Source organism: Dermacentor silvarum, chromosome 1 (assembly GCF_013339745.2).
Source record: "Dermacentor silvarum isolate Dsil-2018 chromosome 1, BIME_Dsil_1.4, whole genome shotgun sequence".
Classification (NCBI taxonomy): domain Eukaryota; kingdom Metazoa; phylum Arthropoda; class Arachnida; order Ixodida; family Ixodidae; genus Dermacentor; species Dermacentor silvarum.
The window spans coordinates 233,457,297-233,477,538 of NC_051154.1; the positions used below are offsets into that span (position 1 = coordinate 233,457,297).

At 44.6% G+C, this 20,242-nt stretch overlaps 1 protein-coding gene across 2 annotated transcripts; it reads right to left on the bottom strand.

The window, feature by feature from the left end:
• Nucleotides 1–2,969: 2,969 nt before the first annotated feature.
• Nucleotides 2,970–19,002, bottom strand: LOC119436932 (pro-resilin-like). 2 transcript variants are annotated; one of them, XM_037703974.2, is made up of 4 exons: nt 17,781–18,984; nt 10,818–11,211; nt 8,158–8,271; nt 2,970–6,683 (listed from the first exon to the last, which is right to left on the bottom strand). In XM_037703974.2, the coding sequence occupies exons 1-4, from the start codon at nt 17,826–17,828 to the stop codon at nt 5,902–5,904; spliced, it is 1,338 nt and encodes a 445-aa protein (XP_037559902.1). In that variant the 5' UTR covers nt 17,829–18,984; the 3' UTR covers nt 2,970–5,901. The 2 variants fall into 2 exon arrangements, with proteins under 2 accessions (XP_037559902.1, XP_049516077.1); XM_049660120.1 differs by lacking the exon at nt 8,158–8,271 and having other exon boundaries at nt 17,781–19,002.
• Between the last annotated feature and the right edge of the window lie 1,240 nt (nt 19,003–20,242).

The following is a 20,242-nucleotide window of genomic DNA, read 5'->3' on the forward strand; positions in this document are numbered from 1 at the left end:
AGGTTGCATACATTTTCACTTTATTAAGCGGCCTCTGCTATCTAACTTACAAATAACATAAATGATTGAATGTTGAACTGCATCTAGCTAAAAGAAGGTAAAACTAGCGAAATGGACCATTTTTACGCGGATTGTCACGATTTGAGTGCTAGAGACTGCATGCTGGACACGTTTCTAAATTTTATGCTGGCCACTCTTAAATAGAGCCTATATCACTCAAGATAATCATGGAATGCACTGAAGCTCCTTTGTAGAGCTATAAAAGGTTTTGTGTGTGTGTGTGTGTGTGTGTGTGTGTGTGTGTGTGTGTGTGTGTGTGTGTGTGTGTGTGTGTGTGTGTGTGTGTGTGTGTGTGTGTGTGTGTGTGTGTGCGTGCGTGCGTGCGTGCGTGCGTGCGTGCGTGCGTGCGTGTGTGTGTGTGTGTGCGTGCGTGCGTGCGTGCGTTGCGTGCGTGCGTGTGTGGTGCGTGCGTGCGTGGCGTGCGTGCGTGCGTGAGTGAGTGCGTGCGTGCGTGCGTGCGTGCGTGCGTGACTGAACGCATTCGTTGGAATTATCTGTGTTGAAGTACAGTACACCTATTTGCTTATGGTTGGACGATGAAGTTGGGTTGCTTTTTGTGTTTCACTCGTTTCAGTTTTTTTCGTTTCTTTTGTGTGTGTGTATCTCGTAACTCTGAATATCGTGTTTTGCGCAGCGTGTAAGTTAATCGGAATGCATATGGTTTAGTCGACCTGTGACTAGGGGGGGGGGGGGGGGGGGTGATGCGGTTGAGGATTGGATATTAAAATGTTTAGTCGTACAAGATAAACGCGACTTGTCCTACGGCATTATTTAATGCTTGATTTAAAGGGAGGAATGCACCTCATGATTATTTATATCAACAATATTTTGTGAAGACACTGTGTCTAAATGAACAGCTATATGTTAATTATTCTTCAGTACTGCAAGGTACTTTCTCTGATTAGTACAAGATCCAAAGTTTCTAGCCGTTGTTGCACAACTTCTCGAGCTGCCCTGTCCAGCAGACAAGCATCAATGCTTCTTCAAGTTGGTCTTGTGTATGTGCAAAGAAAATTTTGAATAAATCGCAATCACACTGAAGCACCTGTGGTTAGGAACCTGCATTGCACTCTGGGCGTAGCGACGTTGGCCTGTGTGAAAAGGGAAAGGAAATGAATGCCAAACCACTGTGACTGTACTGTCGGCAAAGAGTAAATTTCTGGTCAGTTAAGCTATAACAAATGCTTTGCTGAAACGTTCTGGACAGATCTGATCAACGTGTTTTAAAAAGCGGCAAAAAATTACATATACTGTATATACCAGATGTTTCTGCGGAGATTTCAAGCAATTTTCAAAAAATTCCTGTGGAAGATAGCACAATTCTAGTCCTCGAGCTGGTCCACTCAAAGGGGCGGACATTACTCGCCCGATAAATTGAAATGCTTAATCGACTAATTAACAAACAATCACTAATTATCTTTACACTTAATTATATTAGGGTACATATTGCAATTTACGAATTGTAGCCAGTGACCTTGCAAAGCACGTGCACTTGGAGTGAATACTAAGGATGGCACCGGTTTCGAGATATACGCAGCCAAACTTGAGGTAAAATTGAACTGTTGCTCCACTTACATTTTAAAGAAACGTCATTTTATACATTGACGCACAAAAGTAACTGGGACGCCCATGTATTTTGTCGCCTGGTACGGGGATTAATATCTCAAAACTGGTGACATTCTAAAAATTTGTTATAAGTGGATACGCCTTGCGAACGCACTGGCTACAATTTTTCAATTGTAATATTCTCCATATATAATTAATGGAAAATTTCATAAGGACTATTTGATAATTAGTCGAATATAAATTTAGATTTCTCGCGCAAGTAATGTCCCCCTGTTTGAGAACTGCAGGTCAAGGATCAGAAATGTGCTATCGGCCACAGGGGACATATAAACATTGCTCTGAAGCCTCCGCAGAACATCCCGATATACCGTCCATACAACTTTAAACCTCGTATGAACTTACACCGAAAATGAGAAAATGTGTGGCGTCTTGTTCTGAATGTCATTTAGACAAAGTATGCCCTGTTCAAAATTTGTCTCATTGAACCTTTATTATGAATGCGGTTCGAATAGCGTGAGAATTTGTTCGCGTGTAGAACCTTCCGATGCTTCAACAGAGGCCGGCGTTAGGCTTCAAGCTTACAGCGCTTAGTAGTTTGTAGCCTTGGGAGGCTATTTTTTGGACCATATGTTCCGCTTCAAGACTTCAAAATATGCGTAGTCTACCATGAGAGTATGTTTGTGGCACACTTTAGAGTAACGACATACACTCGAACTTGGATATATCGAACCCACATAAAACAAATTATTGTGTATAACAAACAGCATTTATGTACCTTGAATACGTTTGCATAGAATTTTTTTTCTTATATATTGAATTACTTATATATCTAGCGTATTTCTGATCCCTTTCAGATTCTATATATCAGGGCTCGACTGTAATATGTGCGCTCAGTAAATTCTACAAACGGTTTAGTCTGTCTCCATGCACTGTTTCTTGCGTTTGATAATTTTTCTTCATTTATTCTTATTACTTTTATGCGTTATAACATGGCTCTAGGTATTTCGTTTTCTAGTACACTTTATCTGTTAGGCATACTGACGAGTTCTAGCACTTCATTCTGGCGTGCGACATAGGAATCTACAAATCAGCTTTGCTTTCATCTAAATAGAGTATCCAAAAGTAGCTTTCCAACGATTGAAGGGCAATAGCTAGACAGAAATTTTGTGCAGGCTCTCCACACCATTCTCAACTCAATCTTATTCTTTTTTTTTCGTTTAATGAAGAGAGGTAAGTGATGCCGTTAGTTCTTTCGCAGCTTTTCCACAAACTCGCTATAAACACACATCGTTTCACAGTTTTGCATAAATACATATTTAATACGTTACAACTTATACGGCCTGCACCCTTGGAAGTTATTGTATTGAATTGTAATGTGAGGGGAGGAGGGTTCGTGATGTGGTTTCACGTTTCCAAATTTCCACTATGGATCCTCATCATGGTTACCGACCGTGAAGCATGCAGTTCTGGAGATCAAACCAGTGTCCTGTAGGTAGCAAAGGGCGTCTGTGTAGAATATTAGGTCCCATACACACGTGCTAACGAAATTGAACAAATTTGTGACGTAGTCGTTGCACAAGAGAAAGACGAGTCGGTCAATGCGAGCGGTCAGCCTGATGTTGGCTCGATCTTATCCACTGCTTGGTGGCTGGTAGCCTTGAAGCAGCAAAATTAGGATGTTTGCTACTTAAATCGAATTCCTCTTTTGGTATAAATACGCCATGTCAAATAACCTACATGGAATCGCTACACGTTTCGCACTTTGAATATGCATCTCGATCATGCAAATGAGTGAACGCCTATGCCAGCAGTGTCTGTTGCAGCTGCCAGCCTTCTTTCGTACAGAAGCAGCAAACCCTCGTGGACGATGGCTCCCTCACATTGGATCGCAGATGGCCTCCTATGCTAATGAGACATCATGCCTCGCATAAACTCACTCATCATGATGTGTATGGCAAGAGATCATGCATGGGACGAATGAGCATGGTAGTGTCATGGAACAAGAGAATTCTGATGTCGCGCTCGTTCTAGCGACGAAGACCGTGCTATAAACACAAAGCAGGGAAGTTGACCTTGCAAGGCTAGAGAGATGGCCAATAAAGAAAATGTGGATAACAAAAAGAAAAGGGTTTAATTCAACGTCAATACAAAATTGTATCGATATCACAGCAATATTAAATCTGAAACAAACGACGGCGTGTATACTCTGTAAGTGCGAGTTAAATTTTAAACACTTTGTACTCATATACGAGTACAAAATGTTCAAAACTCAACAGATATACCTAGTACTTGAAGACGGCAGGAGTTTCGGAATTGTAACCGAACCTTACAGTGCATGCCACGCTTTGTTTGCGCTATAAGATCTCATTTTTCGCTTGCCATCCGACGTGCTATCTTTCACTCTATTCTTAATTGACGAATAAATCTTTCTATGCACGCATTTGAAAGCAGCCTGACGATGGCGGCTTTCTATTACAGGCTCTTAATATAAGAGCCTCGAAAAACGTTACAAGACTTACTTATGCAAAGAGGGAATGCATCAAGGCTGCTCCGAAACTAGCTCGTATTTGGCGCGAAGCGTAGGATTAAAGTTGCGTTCAAACGAGAACTTGGCTTCCTGCAATCAGTACAGTTTTTTCTGGGCAAGCAAACCTCTTATCCCCAGACCAGGATTTGTCATGCTTGTGCACTCTAATACGTAAACAAAACTGGCACTATAGTTATGATCCATTTGCAGATTTTTGTATTTGGCACTTGTGATAGTTGGTAAGCACGGGCTTTGTGAGTAAGAACTGTCATATAATAATGTGGTGCAAGCGTAGCCTGTATGCACGTAAAACCACATCTCTGTGGCAAAAGACTCATCGCGCCTTTTACAAGGTGTAGAAATAGCACAACCATTACACAATCAGCCCTACTTCATTGCGTCGTAGTGACAGATGAACAAACACGTATTGCGGCTGCTGTGTTTGCGCTCACTTTACCTCAACGAATGGGCAGAAGAAATTGCCATTTATTTATCACAAGCAATAATACAGTAGAAAAAAATTGTTGGTAGTGCCATAGTTGGTCAGAAGGTTAAGAAGCAGCGCACCACAAGAAGAAAAGCAAACTTTCCTGAATTGCTAAATTACAAACAACCCTGTAAAGAAGAGTGTTGTTCAGCAAAAAAAATAGGAAGGGAATGCTGGAGTAACAACAGCATATGCACTGACGCCTATGAGCTTGCCGCACATTGCAGTACGAAACCACAAGGACCTGAAAGCAGTAGCATCGTTTCAGGTCCAGAAATTGCGTTTAGTGCCATGCATTCGTCTGCTAAGACAAGTTTCGTCTAGAAGCAATGATAACACTATAGTTTTCAATGGTACGTTTACAACGCTGCCTTCGCACACTAGACGGTATGTTGACAATGGTACGGTATTTTTCAACAATGTGTGGATACTATCCGGTGAAGTATTCTGACACATCGAGTGTTTGTCGAGAATTCCCCGCAAGTGGCATCAACGCAATGATAGCTTTTTTTTCTCACTTGAAACGTTCTCCAACTCAAACTAAGGACTGCAGTAAAGATTGCTGGCAGTGTAACTCTCTTGGAAAATATATTTGAATGATCGTATTAAAAAAGATGCCCACACCTTTGGTTGGGACTTGCTGCTCCTGTTACTTTTGATGGCAGAAAAACATTTGCACAACACTTGCAAAAACAAAGACATACAGCACAAAAGGAACGACTCAGGCAGATGTCCAGAAATTCTGGTCCACTGTTAACAAGGGGTTAAGAAGCAAAATGCCTCTAAGACGTTCTATAAGCAAACTACAGTGCAACGCTAGCATTAGAAAAATGCACGAATGCATCCACACTGTATCTAAACACTGTGATCGATTAACAGACAATCAGAAGTCCTAGCGAATTTCCATGACATGCATAGCATACTTCCGAATGCCTGGAAAGACATAATAGCGTTCAGAGTTGGGCTTCCATAAACTACCGATTTGATATGCGTGAGGCACGCATTTCTTCTGTGCATGTATGTGTCAGCTATACGCCGAAAAAAGGTCGAGTAAGTAAAGCAAGACTTTAGAGCTTTCCTGGGAGTGCGTTTAACACATTGTTATTACGGTACATCGCAATCGGGCTTCGTCGATAACACATAGGGCAGTGTCCATTAATGCTACACTCTAGGAATGAGAGTTCATTATTACCCCGCAATAACCATAGTATCATAAGCGCACACATTTTCGTTTGATTATTAAAAACACGCGCGACAATAATCACTTCCTCTCCGCAAACCCAAAACTGGTCATTTGGCCAAAGGTAGACGTCCTTCCGAACAGGTTGGCTGCTGTGGGGTGTATTCCGGCACCGGTCGCGCCCAGAACACCAGCAGCTGCGTTTTCCACCGCCTTCTGGATGTTCACAAGCCCCGGATTGAAAAGACCCGCTCCAAATGGCAGCGGCAAACTACCGGGAACGTGAAATCCTGGGTTCGAAGGCACGAATGGGTTTCTCGGTAAGGACGGCAAGCCGAAGGACCCTACTCCATGCTGGGAGGGCTGTTGGTTCACAACTCCTCTTCGCGCCTGGTCTATTTCCTGCGGTGGCAGTGGTTCGTTGAAGCCACCCTGGCGACTGCCGGGACCATTCATTGGTGGGCTGCCTATGACCAAGCCACCTTCAAATCGGGGCCCGTTGCCTCGGTCGGGCACTGTAGAAGGCCTGTTCGCGCCACCTTCATGCTGCGAGAACGTGTTGGTAGGGGGATGGCCGATGATAATTCCTCCACCATCCTGTGAACCGCCAGAGTTTTCCGGGCTCGACGACAGCGATGGTCGCTGCTCGTTGTGTGGTGTGTACGTGTTCGGTGTTGCGGTTGGGTTTGGGATGTAGCTAGGTGACTCGTCGTCTGTGTAAGCGGACGTGACTGGAGCAGGGTAGCCCGGAGACACCCCCTGGTGGTTCCAGGGCATGCCATTGCCGCTTTCTCGGTTCTGGTTGGGCAAACCACCTCGATGCTCGTTGTCAAAACCGTTAGTGTCGCGCGGGCGATCTGAACCTGCATGTTGAGAGGCAAAAGGAAGAATAAAAACTATACTTTATCAATTTTCATGATTTCTTGTATCAACCTTATCGAAAACATAACTTGACGCAATACTTTCATCAAGGAATTCCGAAACGTTTAGAAAATAAGCACGCTGTACGAACATGGTTTCCGTGACGTGAACACAAAAAATATGTATTTCTATTATCCATGTAACGTGATACTGTGCAGGGGTGATTCTTATGTTACCAAATGTTCGCCAGTATAGTTCAAAGTTCAGCGCCCATGTTTGTCTCCTTATCATCAAACTTGTCCTGTGCCCTTCCATGCCGTGAGACTTCACCACGATCAAAAACAAACTAGGGCTTCAACCAGGCGTAAATCTTCACTGAACTTTAGAAAGGAGGAATGGCGAGCGTAGAAAACAAACGCAACCTGTTACCTCAGTGCCGCAGAAGGGACTCACGTTGCTATAATAAAAACTACTTCAGACACACTGCACACTGCTGAAATCTATGCAGAGCTAATCGATCCATAATCCCAACCATTTGATCGAAAGGGCTACAGGACTTCCAGCTATTCATTAGGTGTAAGCAGCACTAAACAAACAACCTACTACGGTGAAGCGGTAAATATGTATATACACCATCTCTCACGCAGCCGTCAATATGCGATATGATTTCTAGCCCCTTTATTGCAATATGAGCATGTTCTGCTGACATGATTTCATCAAGTAAAAAAAAAAACTTCTGGATTATTACATTCAAAGAATTATTAATACTTTCTCGTCATCGATATTTACTTAACCATGCTAAGCGGCTGCGAGAGTGACATTATTGTGCCACATTTTATTTAATATGTTCGAGTTAAAACGCAGCGTGTATAAAGTGACACGGCACAGAGAACGAGGCATCAGATCATCAGAATGAGACACCGCGCTCTGTGATGTCCGCCCCCCGTCTGTTTTTGAGTATCAACACACAGATTCGTACCAAAGTAATGCTTCTACCAAGAAAGACGTAGACAAGTAAACACATGTACTTGTTTATTGTCATAACATTAAAAAAGCAGGTTGAAGTAGACAGGAAAGGGATGTGTAACCTTTCGCTACAAATTGCAATGCAATTCAAATTGATAACTATTTGAAATACATTGCTATTTTCCGTCCGTTTGTCTAAATGTGGTTAGCAGAGACAAAGTTTTGTTCTCATACCAAGTACATTCTTATGTTTCCTCATATAGTTCTCTTCTGCTTGACCGGCACGCAGCAATAAACGCAATCCGCTTGTTTAAACTGCCAGTGTCACACGTTTTAACAGTATTCATATTCCTTCATTCCAGGGGAATTTTCCTTTCTACAGTGCAGGGTAGCTAACCGGAGATATTAACTTCCCTAGCTTTCATTTTCTTTTACCTTTCCCTTACTGTAATATGATAAGAACTGAACACATGCAGAGAAAGGGTGAATTAAAATCTCCAGGTGACTGACCGAAGTCTTGTGGCCGTTGTCTGTCCACAGACGAACCGCCGCCTGCTGGGCTGCTGCCTGGCCGGATTCCAGGAGACAGGTTTGGACGTAAGTTGCCAGCATTCACACCTGCGCCTGATTGAGGTCGGGAGTAGGCGACGGGAGGAAAAGGGTGACCTTATTAAAGCGCAGGAAGCATTCAATTATGACTAGAACACAAAGCCTGTATATAGCAGAAGGCAGAGGAGAACTTGCTCGACATCATTAATGTACGACCAAACTACACGTTCGTGAACCATATGAAAACACATAATTTTGTAGTAACCAATTTAACTTCAGCCTCGAACAAAGTCCTTGAATTTCTACTGTTCCCAACTTGTGCTGTGAATCACTCCATCTTTAAAACTTCAAGTTTTCCATTCCGATATTATGTGCTGCCAAAATATGTCCACATGCTCTACTCCACAAGCAATTGGTGCTTGGTTGATTTAATACTTCCACTGATAAAAACCAAACCGTGCCATTTGTTTGTTTTCACCAAGAAAATACCTATTTTTCATCCCACTGACTTTCGCCTTGTTTTTCCCATTTCCAACTTATTCGTCAGAAGCGTTTGTGTGCGAGCTAGTTGGTACGGATCATTCATTCCAAACAGCGCCAAAAAAAAAAAAAAAAAACATGGACACGAAGGCGTACGGGACCAGCGCTGTATTCCAATTATTCCTTTGGTTTTGAAAGAAAAGCTACTTTTCTAGTTGTGGGCTTTGTATAATCTCACTACCAGTGATTACTAAGTGCTTTAAACACGAGAATGAATGTTTATACACATTGATGACACGAAATGATAAAGTACAGTCGGACATGTGTAAATGGGGGCAAAGGCAACTCTCGGTATTTGTAATCTACTGCGTACTTCTAAATAGTATTAAACATTTTGTTACATATTGTCAAAGCACAAATCATTAGATACCAGCCCTAACTTTAGTTCGATGGACTACAAAGGCGCCACAATGGCTTACTTGAGGATCACAAACACGTCTTCTATATTTTAAAAGTAGAGCTCAAGCAAAAACAAGATTCCCTCAAAGAATTTATATGAGGAAAAAAAACGTAATGTCTAGGTGATGGGACTCGCATAGTTGCTTTCAATTCACCCTTTTTTTTAACGTACTTAAGATACCTGGTGATATTAAGGGTGGTACTACCCTGAAAGAACAGGGTAGTACGTTTGAGGAACTAACCCTAAATCTTTCACTCTGACCTTTGTGCCACCCAAATTTCAAATGCTTTTGAGCTTGGTTACTTTTTTTTTTCTTCGATAAGGAGTGTAGGGCTTATTTATTTTGCAAGGAATTGTTTTTTTTTTAGTTTCTGAAACAAGCAGTCTAAAATTTCGGTAAAGCTGCCATATTTGTTCACCGTGTTTCTAGGAATGAGCCAAGACTACCGACCTGGGAAAATCATACTTTACACGAACTACTGACATCTGGGCCGGTATTATGTAGCGATTCCTTTCCGATGCTGATGCCTTTTCGCGCTTTTCGTGCTTGGTCAGTGGTCAGAGCGACGGTCTGCTCACGTTATCAACGGGATCAGCCAGCCGTGAACGGTGGATGATAAGACTAGTACAGAATAAAGCATAACGCATCGCTACAAAATACCGGCCCTGTTCCTGTATGTCCAGGAATTTTAGACATTGTGCCTTCGGCTATCTGTCGAACTTCACCGCAGTGCACCAGCTAAATCAACGGTAAGCATTTTGAAGAACAGGATATTTAAGAAGGCTGCAGGAATTTCAACAACTTTCTATTAAGAACGTCGAGAGAGTACGCCCTTTCATTAACATGCGTATTTACAGCACTTAGTCTTAACGTCCCTGCGGCGTTATAGCATAATTTTGGTCAGGATTAAAACCCTGCTCAGCAGCCCAGCTACGAATAAGTGCCATACTTCTTTCTGGCGTTTTAGGTGCCAAAATCAGTTCTGGGGCCAGATTCACAAAATTTTGCTTTCGTAAGTTCGCCATTGGCTGACCGCCTTCATTGATGATTTGCTTGGCATCCGGATTGGCTAAAATTCATTTTTATGAAAAATTCTAGCCCAAGAAGTTATTGTGAATTCGGGCCCTGATTATGAGGCACGCCATAGTGGAGGGCTCCGGATTAATTTTCACCACCTGGGGTTCTTTAACCTGCACTACAACGCAAGCACACGGGCGTTTTTGCATTTCGCCTCCATCGAAATGTGGCCGCCGCGGCCGGGATTCGATCCCGCGACCTCGTGCTCAGTAACGCAACGCCTTAGCTAACTCAGCCACCGCGGCGCGTATAAGTGCCATAATTACGCATATTATTAGAAGGGTACAACCCTCTCGACGTTGCTAACTGAAAGTTGTTGAAATTTGGGCGGCCTTTTAAAATATCACTTTTTTAAGTGCTACCCATTCAGTTACGCTGATGCATTGTGGTGAAGTTTGACCGATGGCCACAGGGACAATGTCCAAAATTTCTGGGCATGGGAAATAGAGGAAAGTATACAAAGGGGCCGAAACACACACAGGGTCGGCGTCCACAAATCGCATTCCGTGTTTTCTGGCTCCTACTGTCACAAATGTATCAGTAAACCGATCATTATTAATTTTGTAAAGACAGGCATTGAGCGACGGGCTGATCAGTTCCTACCGGACAAGGCAGGTCTCCAGCTGCTCGAGTCCGGCCTGAGTCCATCGCCTACGGATGGTCTTCCAGTGGTCTTTGATGGCGGGCGCTTGGCTCCACCGCTTCCTGGCGTCGAGGAAGTCGAGCTGCTACCACCCCTCACACCTTTCGAGCCGGCTCCTGAGGCGCTCGAGGAAGTCTTGGATGCGGTACCGCCCCCGTGAGCCCGCTTTCGAAGCACGGACACCGGCTTGCCGCCCACGATGCGGCCCTCGATGAACTCGTAGTCGTACTCTTCGGTAGTTGTCTCGACACCCGGATACAGCCGTGCCAGCCTCGCCTCCGTCTGCGCCTGCCGCGGCGTCGCCACAGCGGACGCCAATGTCAGCGCTAGCAGCAATGCTATGCAGACACGTACCTGCGAACGCCAGTCATTGGTGCTACTGATCAAACGGCTCGCGAGTGTCCACAATGACGGGTTTCTGCGCGTAACGTATACCATGCGTATTTCTACACAAGAATTGTCCCGCAGCATGTGCACCAACTTTTCGGCGCAGTGGTGATCAGTACACTAAAAAATGTTTTTGCAACTTCATTATGAGATTTTGCTAGCCTTGAACTTCAAGTTTATATATTATTCTTTAGCATTTTTTACATGCCCTGTGTGACGTTTGTGCTTGTGTCCGGTAGCTATTTCAACTCTCAGGGAAAATCCCGCATTGGGTGCGCAAAGAGGACATCTAATGGCGCCTTGCAATAAGCATATGTGACATTCTTTTCCAGGATGATGATTATGATGATGTTGATGATGATGATCAGCATATTATATTTTCCTTTGAAACGTGGTGATGGCACGGCACACCGTGCTCGTTCATCTACCTTTATGCTGTATCTTAATCTTAAAATACTTTTAATATACGAAACTAAATTACACAAAATCGAAAGTTCATGCCCCTGTACGCGCTTCTTTCTTTCCTTTGCGTCACCAATTTTCCAGCCATCCATTACTAGAGTCTCTACCGCAGATTCATTTACGTTCTCCTCTGCTTAAAACCAATGACCTAATTAGCCGCCTAATTACATCCACATTTATCTCTGGATGGATTTTACCAAATTCGAACAAAACATGTTCTTAATAATTTCGACACACTCTGCACGAATACTGTTCCTCTGAGTTTTTCCCCTATAACTCTGCGTTCTCAGGAGCACAGTTCTCATGTAACTCAAGCCATATCAGGTATGATATGGCTTCAAATAGTTGAGCGCTGCTCTTTCAATATTCGTGAAACTTTGCCGTTTTGATTTGATTTCACCACCCCAGAAAAAAAGGCACCATCTCTCATGAAAATATAACTAGGAAAGGTACGTGGTAGCGCAAGAAGTGCAACTTTGGTACTAAACTCTGGTTTACGTTTTTGCATGGGCAACGTTGCACGTAACATTGTGTTCTTTTTTTTTAAATAACAATACGTTGAAAAAACAAACCGGTATAAAACTTCGAGGATCTTATTTGATTTCATGCAACCGTGGACCACGGTTCCTCTAGAACGCGTTCCTTCACGCCCAGTCGTAACTCTCACACTCGTTTCTAAGAGACTTCGCTTTGGCTACAATAGTAAATAGACCTTTTTAAAATAAATTTCAGCTCAAAATATTTCTGCACATCCGAATTGTTATATTCTATCTCACCCGTCGACACGCCCTATAAATTATTTTTGCGTCGCTACAAATACCTATAAAAATTAGCCTATCGCTTGTCTATCACAGTAACAGAGGCCTCTTCATGTGGCAAAGATACGGCGCCCCACACAAATCTTTGTACGGGGAAGACGCAATAGATCTCCGCAGGACTCAAACGCGGGTCTAACCACATTTATTAAGATTAAGCTAAATTTTCCCAACGATGTATGGGCATGCCTGTCCGTGGTGTAGCGACAAGCCACCGTCTTTGTACCACATCTTATGGGGATGCCAAAATAGACCTCTAAGTTTAAATGCTTACTTAGCTATAGGTATAATCTAACACACTGGAGCAATGGGAGGCACAACTCGCCCGCTCGGACCCGGAGGTGCAGAAGGCTGTTCTGGGTCACGTCCGGCTGGCGGCAGAAGTAAGTGGAGCCCTGGACTTGGGGCCGCACTCATAAAGCTCCTAACCCCCTATACCCCTTTCCCCATTTCAATAAAGTTATTCGTCTTCTTTCGGAAAACTGCTGCTGTGATGGGTGTTACTGGTAACTGCTCTAAGAGGAAAGATAATGAGGAAATTAGCAGCTACACCATTGCAAAGTCCAAGGTATCTGCAGGCAATTTCAGGATATTTTCGTTCTTTTTCCAGAACCGGCGCCCAGGTATGCTGTAATCTTTTCTCGACCACATCCCACCACGCAGTTAACACAGGGCTTTCTTCATCTTTTGTTTCGTCCGACAATTATCAGCGCGTGGGGTCGGCCTATAGTAGAATCCACTGGCACGTTGTGCGCCGTGATTCGCCGCATGCTTTTGTGCACGTGATTCGGCTCTATACCACCCCACGCGCGTTTCGCAGAACGACGTCCAATTATCGCTTCCGGCGTGGCTTTCGCCATCTTAGTCTCCGGCGCGAGTCGGTTTATCACGACTTGTCCGCTTCGCTTCGCTGGCGGCGCGTGTACACGCTCCGACCGGAACGTGAGGACTGAAATAAAACGCCATAAAGCAAACATGTAGGCAGACAGGAGGGGAAGAGAGGGCGGGGGGGGGGGGGGGGTGGCTCTAATATAGGCGCGCCACCAGCCCACTGCTCCACAGCGATCCTGTGGCCGTGCAATCCATGGTCACGCATTACGTGTGCATGCGCACTTTCGCACGCCACAAATGCCCGCTCAACGGCCGACGCGCGAAATGCGCGCCCAGTTTTTGTTTACGCACGGAACGACCTAGAGCTACATAGAGGCGAGGGTGTTCAAGGCTTCAGGCGCGGGGTGCAGCGGCAAAGATGAACGCGTCCGGAGGAGGGCAACCCTCGGAGAAAGCCATGTGGCGTCGCCACGTCTAGGCCGCGCGTCTTTTTTTAGCAGGTCTTGCCATGTACTAGTAGACTACCGTGCGAAGCAAGTGTTATGGCCCGTAAACCGCCACTGCGTCGTGCGTACCCCTAATCTCACACCATTATACGACGCCTGATGTCTGGTTCGGTCCCGTACAATGTTTCTAGACAGTACTTACAGCCTGCTTCGAAATAGCGCAGGCCACAAAGCATGTGGCCAAAGCTGTTGTTGGCCTTAGTAGTGGGATTCCTTTGGAGCCCCGGATGTTTCAAAGCTGTGTACAACGTTAAGAATGTTTCCCTGCCACTGCACTGCGTCAAGGACCCTAAGGGGCACCCTACTATACGACCCAAAGTCAGCTCTCGTCAAAAGTTTTGTCACCTGTGCACGTTTACTTGAGAAACATCATAGAAGGTCAAAATTGTTTTAACGCCAGATTGGCCTTACGAAACGCAACTTGTGCTGCTCCTCTGTTGTGTCTCCTCATCGCTGCATGGTCTGCTAATGACATAGCACTATACCTTGCAAACGTGTGAACAACATGAAGTCAATTATCAAGCGTGCAATGCTCGTGACGGCGTCAAGCAGGTTTCACTTAAAAGCCGCCAAAACCTCAAAGTTCTTCCAAACCCTTGTTGTGCTCGTTGTTCTAGCCTTGTGGCCCTAAACACAGCCTACCAGTGGCGGCCAGGAAAAAAAAACCTATGGAAATTCTACACCATTCCTCAAGCCGGCAATCAAGCCCTTGGCCATTTGATTTTCGGGCCGCACCTCTAAATACAAGAGCTCATAACAGTCAACAACAGATCACAATGCGTTTTGCTCTTCCCGCGGAGCCGCGCAGATCATGTCGGGAGAAGGAGTATGCAAGTTACAAAAGTTGAGAGTCAGACACTATTATCTAAATTTAAAATTTGCGGTAGCAAAAGCGACAGTGATGACATTGGCCTCAGAGAAGGGAAAGCATGGCAAAATACACGTTAACCAGCGTACTAATGAATAGGAGGACGACATTAGAGAGCAGGTCACGCCGAGACCTATGCCCTTGTCTCACGATGTGAAACAGCCACAGCCTGCGGGGACGTAGACTGTGGCTGTTTTCCCATAGTACCGCCGTTTTCTTTAAAGCCCAACACTTATGTATATTTACACTTTGGTATGACCTAGAAGAAGATGATATGCAACGCGTATATGTTGATGAAGTGACTTGGAGCATTTTATGCTCACACCCGCTTCATGATGAGTGACAGTGACCACGTATGCGGTGTGGCTAATCACTAAGTCATTCTTACTGAGCTCGATTCTAGGCGAAAGCAATCAACGGTTGAAATTTTCGTATCACTTGAATAAAGTATAATGCAAATGTGTATTGGAGAATTTTTCTGAAATGTTCTCTCATTAACACAGATTAGTTTTCCTGTCAGTGTTACTTGTAGTTAGACTGCTAATGATACAAACACACAGTATGGTTATCTTGCACTTAATTCTAAGCACAGAGATTAGAACTATAGTTCAATAATCCCAATCATATCTTTAGAACCTGTTGGCTGTTAGAATTTATTGGTAAAATAAATGCTGTTGAAATAAGGAATCTCTGACATAAATATTTTCATACACTCGCTCGCAACCTCTTTTCGTTACGAGAGCTGTCGAGAAAATTGACATCTTTAGCTAGCGAGTTGAATAAGGACTGTAACAGAGTGTTAGCATCGAAAGCGATAACAGTGTACTGCATCGAAAACAACGATGCACTGCACCGCATCGTTTATGTATAGGAGCATTTGTGTACAAAATGATTCAGGAAAACCTATTGGTTCCGCATATAAGATATCCCAGCGAATGGCAAGGAAACAACCATAAAACCTCAATCAAACGCATGCTTACTTTAACCTTCCCATGCATGTAGCCCTGCGTAAGGAATGAAAAACTGATATTTAGTCGAACTTCAATCATCGTTGATTTGATTCTAATAAAAACCGATACTATTTAGTAAAAATAATGTTACTAAATATAGTTGTACAAAAAAGAGAAAGTCAGAAAGATGGATACATTAAGTAATCAACGGTGGTCTTCGAGTGCAGCTCATATGTGCTAAAATGAGGTATTATTTCATGATATGCATGCATGACATATAGTTGTGCCGAACGTGTAAAGGTATCTATTGACTGACTAAAATGCTGTTCTGCAATACTTCGCGCTTTTATTAGCTATAAATACTAGAACTGTCAATAAATGTTTCATTGGTATGACCATTTCGCGACGTGACATACTTACGTCATTGTATGCTGTTTCCTCGGGGTACAGGCTTGACAAAAAATAATGCAATAGTTGTCAATGCTAGGCACACGAAATAGATTGAAACTGCAAAGCGATCTTATAAATGTATATTGAGATGTAGGAATAAAGAACGATCAGCTTTCAGATTGATTTCCCTTATATCACTTTACCGCTTTTAAACAAGACAGAGGTTTACATGAAGTTGGTGACTTCGTAATGATCAACAGGGACCGAACAAGAAAAAGTATCAGCTTGGAACCGTAGTTCAGACAAGGGCCTGTCTTCATTGTCGGTACCTTGGCTCGAGGCTGAGACTTTCCCAATTCAGTGACTGCTTACAGTTCTCAAACATGTTGGAGTCAAGTTAGTTTTTACTGTTCATAAACCTCTTTTGATGGCCAGTTAAAAGGCTGATAAGTGCTACGTGGTAATACCTGTTCATGAGGAAGAAAAGAGTAACCAGGCATGATTATTATGAGCATATTTAGTTCCTCAGCTACGAAGCAGTCAATCAATCTATTCGGAGTTGGCAAGTGCTGTAAGCGCTGCGTCTAAACAACTTACAGCGTACAGTAGAAATATATGCTTTACATTCATTGTGAAACACTCTTTGTGGAGCCATCGATACTGGAAGATAGTCTGTCAATCTATGCAAACATAGATTGTCGGACACCATCTGCTTGTCATATTCTTAGCTTCCCTCCTTCGGGACATCAGTCCATTAATTCATCAAATACGTACGCTGATTATAGCATTCTAATGTTGCAGACTTGACACCTTAGTCTTCTTTAAGCCTTTTGTTTGCACAGACTTGCGCCGTGCGGTCTTCTATGTAAGAAGCGCGCTAATAATTCTTGATGAGTAACTGTTTTTCATTATTAGCTGACTTTTATTTTGCCACAAGCAGTGAATCGTCATCGCAGAAAAAAGAAAAATGGCGCGCGAATGACTACTTAATAGTTGTCGTGTTTCGGCGAACCACGTAAAAAAGTTGTTGAAACTGTAATGGCGGCAATTGGTCTCTCTCATAACCTGGGTATTTAAAGGAAAATGCTTGATGGTACGAGAATTATTGTAAATGTTTAGTAACTTCACATAAACTGCCACTTCAATGCTTTTGCTAAAGTTATGTTTGATTAAAACATGCTTAAAATGTCCCATTTTTCAAACGAAGCCGTACCCTCAATGCAACGAAATGCACCCAAAATCTAAAATGAGGGTACATAATAAAACTAACTCATGCAGAATAACACTAAGCCAGCAAATTCGCCATCATGTTTGTTTTCTTTTCACATGTTGCTCCGCTGAGTCGGAAAGTTTACCCAGAGCCTCCTGCATGCCTAGCCCACAAAGCGAAACTGTGATTGTACCTTGCGTAATGGGAGAAATTTATGCTAGCGTTGTACTTCCCGCAGATGTGCAGTTCCAATTTCTAGTTTGGGATTGCGCATGCTCAGAAGTTCCAGCAAAGAAGTCGCGAACAAACAAGGCAACAAGGCAGCCCCACAATCATTGTGGCGGAAATCCTTCAAGGACGTGCAGAGGTTACAACGTCCGTTTCCTGGCGCGAATGAACGCCAGTAAAGCACTCGAGATCAGGCGCAGCGAAAGAGCCAAACAAACGTGAGCACTGCCAAAAAAAAGACAAGCAAAAATAATAAATAAATAACCCCAGCCTCACCATGGGTCGTTTGCATAGGAGACCTTCGAAGCGGCAGTTGCTGGTCATTTCTTCCTTTGTCGTGGAGCACAGCTCAGCACGGTGGCGACTATTTTGCCTCGCACAGAGGGGACACAAGTATAGAAGCAGATGCGGCAGCGAACAGCGGCACGAGCGACAGCAACGACGGCACCAACACAGCGGCGGTCCTTCCGACCTTCGCACTACATTAGCCGGAAAAATCTTCGTCCATTAGAGACAGCACTTCCTCCTTTAAACGATTGCCTTTATCTGCCTCCTCCTCCGAGCGCGTCCCTTTACCGTCGGAGGCGCTTCGAGACGCCCAATGCTGCGTCATGCACCGGCGCCAGGTGTCGGCAAGCGTCGGTCGGTCCGCTCGAAAGCCCAGCCGGGAAGGATTCCTTCTGGTTAAAACGCTAGGAATTCACCACCGCATGCGCCGCGCAGCGATGCCTGGTCAAGCTCCGCCGGAAAGCGAGCGAGCGTCCATGTAGGAGAGGAGGGGTGGGACGAAGGGCGGGAGCCGATACAACGGACCAGGCAGCGGGGGCAACAGCAAGGTGTTTCCCCAAATCACTGCAACCGAATTGACGCTCAACTATAGCTCGCCTCGCCTACCCCGGGTGCCTTAGGCGCACAGGCGCGTCCGCGTGCGTCTTCTGCGCTTGCTCCCGTTTCAGTATAAACCGGATGCGCTGCTCTTGGGTCACGGATCGCGCGCGCGCGTCGCACCGTTTCTGTTCTGTCTGTCCCCGGCCCGATGCCGGCGCCTCTGTCTATCCTTTTGGTGATTGCAGCGTGGCCGACACGACGCTGCGCTGTCGCGTCGGCTGCGGACGTGACAACGCTGTCTTCCTCCGGGGGTGGGCCTGTTACGTAAGGCAGCTTGACGCAGCCAGAGGCGCAGCACTACGTGTCTTGCCCGGCACTCGCTGCATGTCAGTATTGAGATGGTGATATGCGATTGAGCTCGTCTGGAGAACAGGCACCAGCGTAATGGCTGCGCCTGGGACGCCTTCCGGGCAGTTGCACTGCGAGAGCTCGCCGGTGGACTCCCCATGCGATCTCTGTTTAGGCTTTCGCCTACACGCTCCGATAGGTTCCACGAAAGCACACGTAGCGTAGCTCGGCTAGTCACGGTAAAGTCTCGGGGAGAGGACATCCCACAGCGCGGCGGGCCGACCTCCTTGACGTTGAGAAAGATCGTGCGTGCGTCGGCTTTCTGTTTATGTTGGCATTAAAGACAAAAAGTAACCCGCTGCGGCTTGTTACATGCGGGCAGTAACTTTCACCTTTCTTTTTTCCTTTCTCCCCGCTGTTTTTCGCATTGCTTCTGCAAAACGTCTCGAGTGTGCTAAATGAATCTCGGAAGCGCCGTGAAATGACTTGTTTGCTGGTCGTCCATTTGCTAGCTTGGCGCCAACACTGGACTCCTGGCTGTTCGTGGCGCGAAACTTTTTCTTTCCTGCATTTTATAATGCATTCTGAACGTGGTTGCCATTTTCCCCTATTATGTCTACAGGCCTTTCTTCGCTTGTTTTGCTTCCATCATCTAGACAGCACTTCTGCTCGGACCCTATACGAACCAAATTTATCAACTTGGTGCTATGTGTTTCGCTGGAATCGGTTCAAGATGGGTGCCAAGCCCTGGTAAACCCCTGCGGAATGTCTGCGATTTCGAACGCCTCTATGGTTCCCTTACTCGAGAAATACGGAGGGATAAAACTAACACCACGGCAGTTAATCGGAAGAAAAGGTGTGACAGTGACTGCGGTACTTTGCAGTTAAGAATACCTTTCGCAACGTTCCCCCATTTCACAACAAAGTTAAAACCAGCATGACAAATGCATTGTTAGCTGCGAATGGTCAGTTACGCGTTTCTTTACACCAGCTATGCATTATCTTCGGCGTATCTGCATTATCTTCTGCATTATCCTTTTGTATCGTACGTGAGTGAAAAATTCTTATTGTGAACAAGGCATTTCTTGAGTTCTATTGTTTAATTTGAGGAGATGACAAGCTACAGCCCGACACTTTCTTCCAACCCAGTAGTGTACTATCGATAATATTAGCGCAATAAATTTTGATTTGTCTAGACTGCCAACACGAAATTTCCGAGCTTGTTTTAAGCGGCTGCATTTATCTTGAAGCGAGAATAAAGAACATTTATAAATGCGTATTGATGAATCCAAATTTATGAAGCAAGGTGCAAGGACACTTGTCTGCTCCTAACACAATTGGGGCAACGAAAGGTCATGCTGCAAGTTGCTATCAAGTACGAAGTTTACGTGACTCATTGCACGTGACTTCGTCCACGTATACTGCTAGGACGGTGTGCCACGCGAGAGAGCTGTGGAAAAACACCACTCAGGAAAAACACTCTTAGCACTCTTGGCGTGGCAGAGCAGGCTGCCACCGGAAATGGGAATCCAAATCTCACAGACAAATGCACACTTTCACCC

Excerpts from the sequence above, each read along its gene's own strand:
- LOC119436932 (XM_037703974.2), bottom strand. The coding sequence starts at position 17,828 with ATGACCAGCAACTGCCGCTTCGAAGGTCTCCTATGCAAACGACCCATG. Across the intron at positions 11,212-17,780 it reads TCCTATGCAAACGACCCATG|GTACGTGTCTGCATAGCATT; the intron begins GTGAGGCTGGGG and ends TGGCGTTCGCAG. Across the intron at positions 6,684-8,157 it reads ACAACGGCCACAAGACTTCG|GTTCAGATCGCCCGCGCGAC; the intron begins GTCAGTCACCTG and ends CTCAACATGCAG.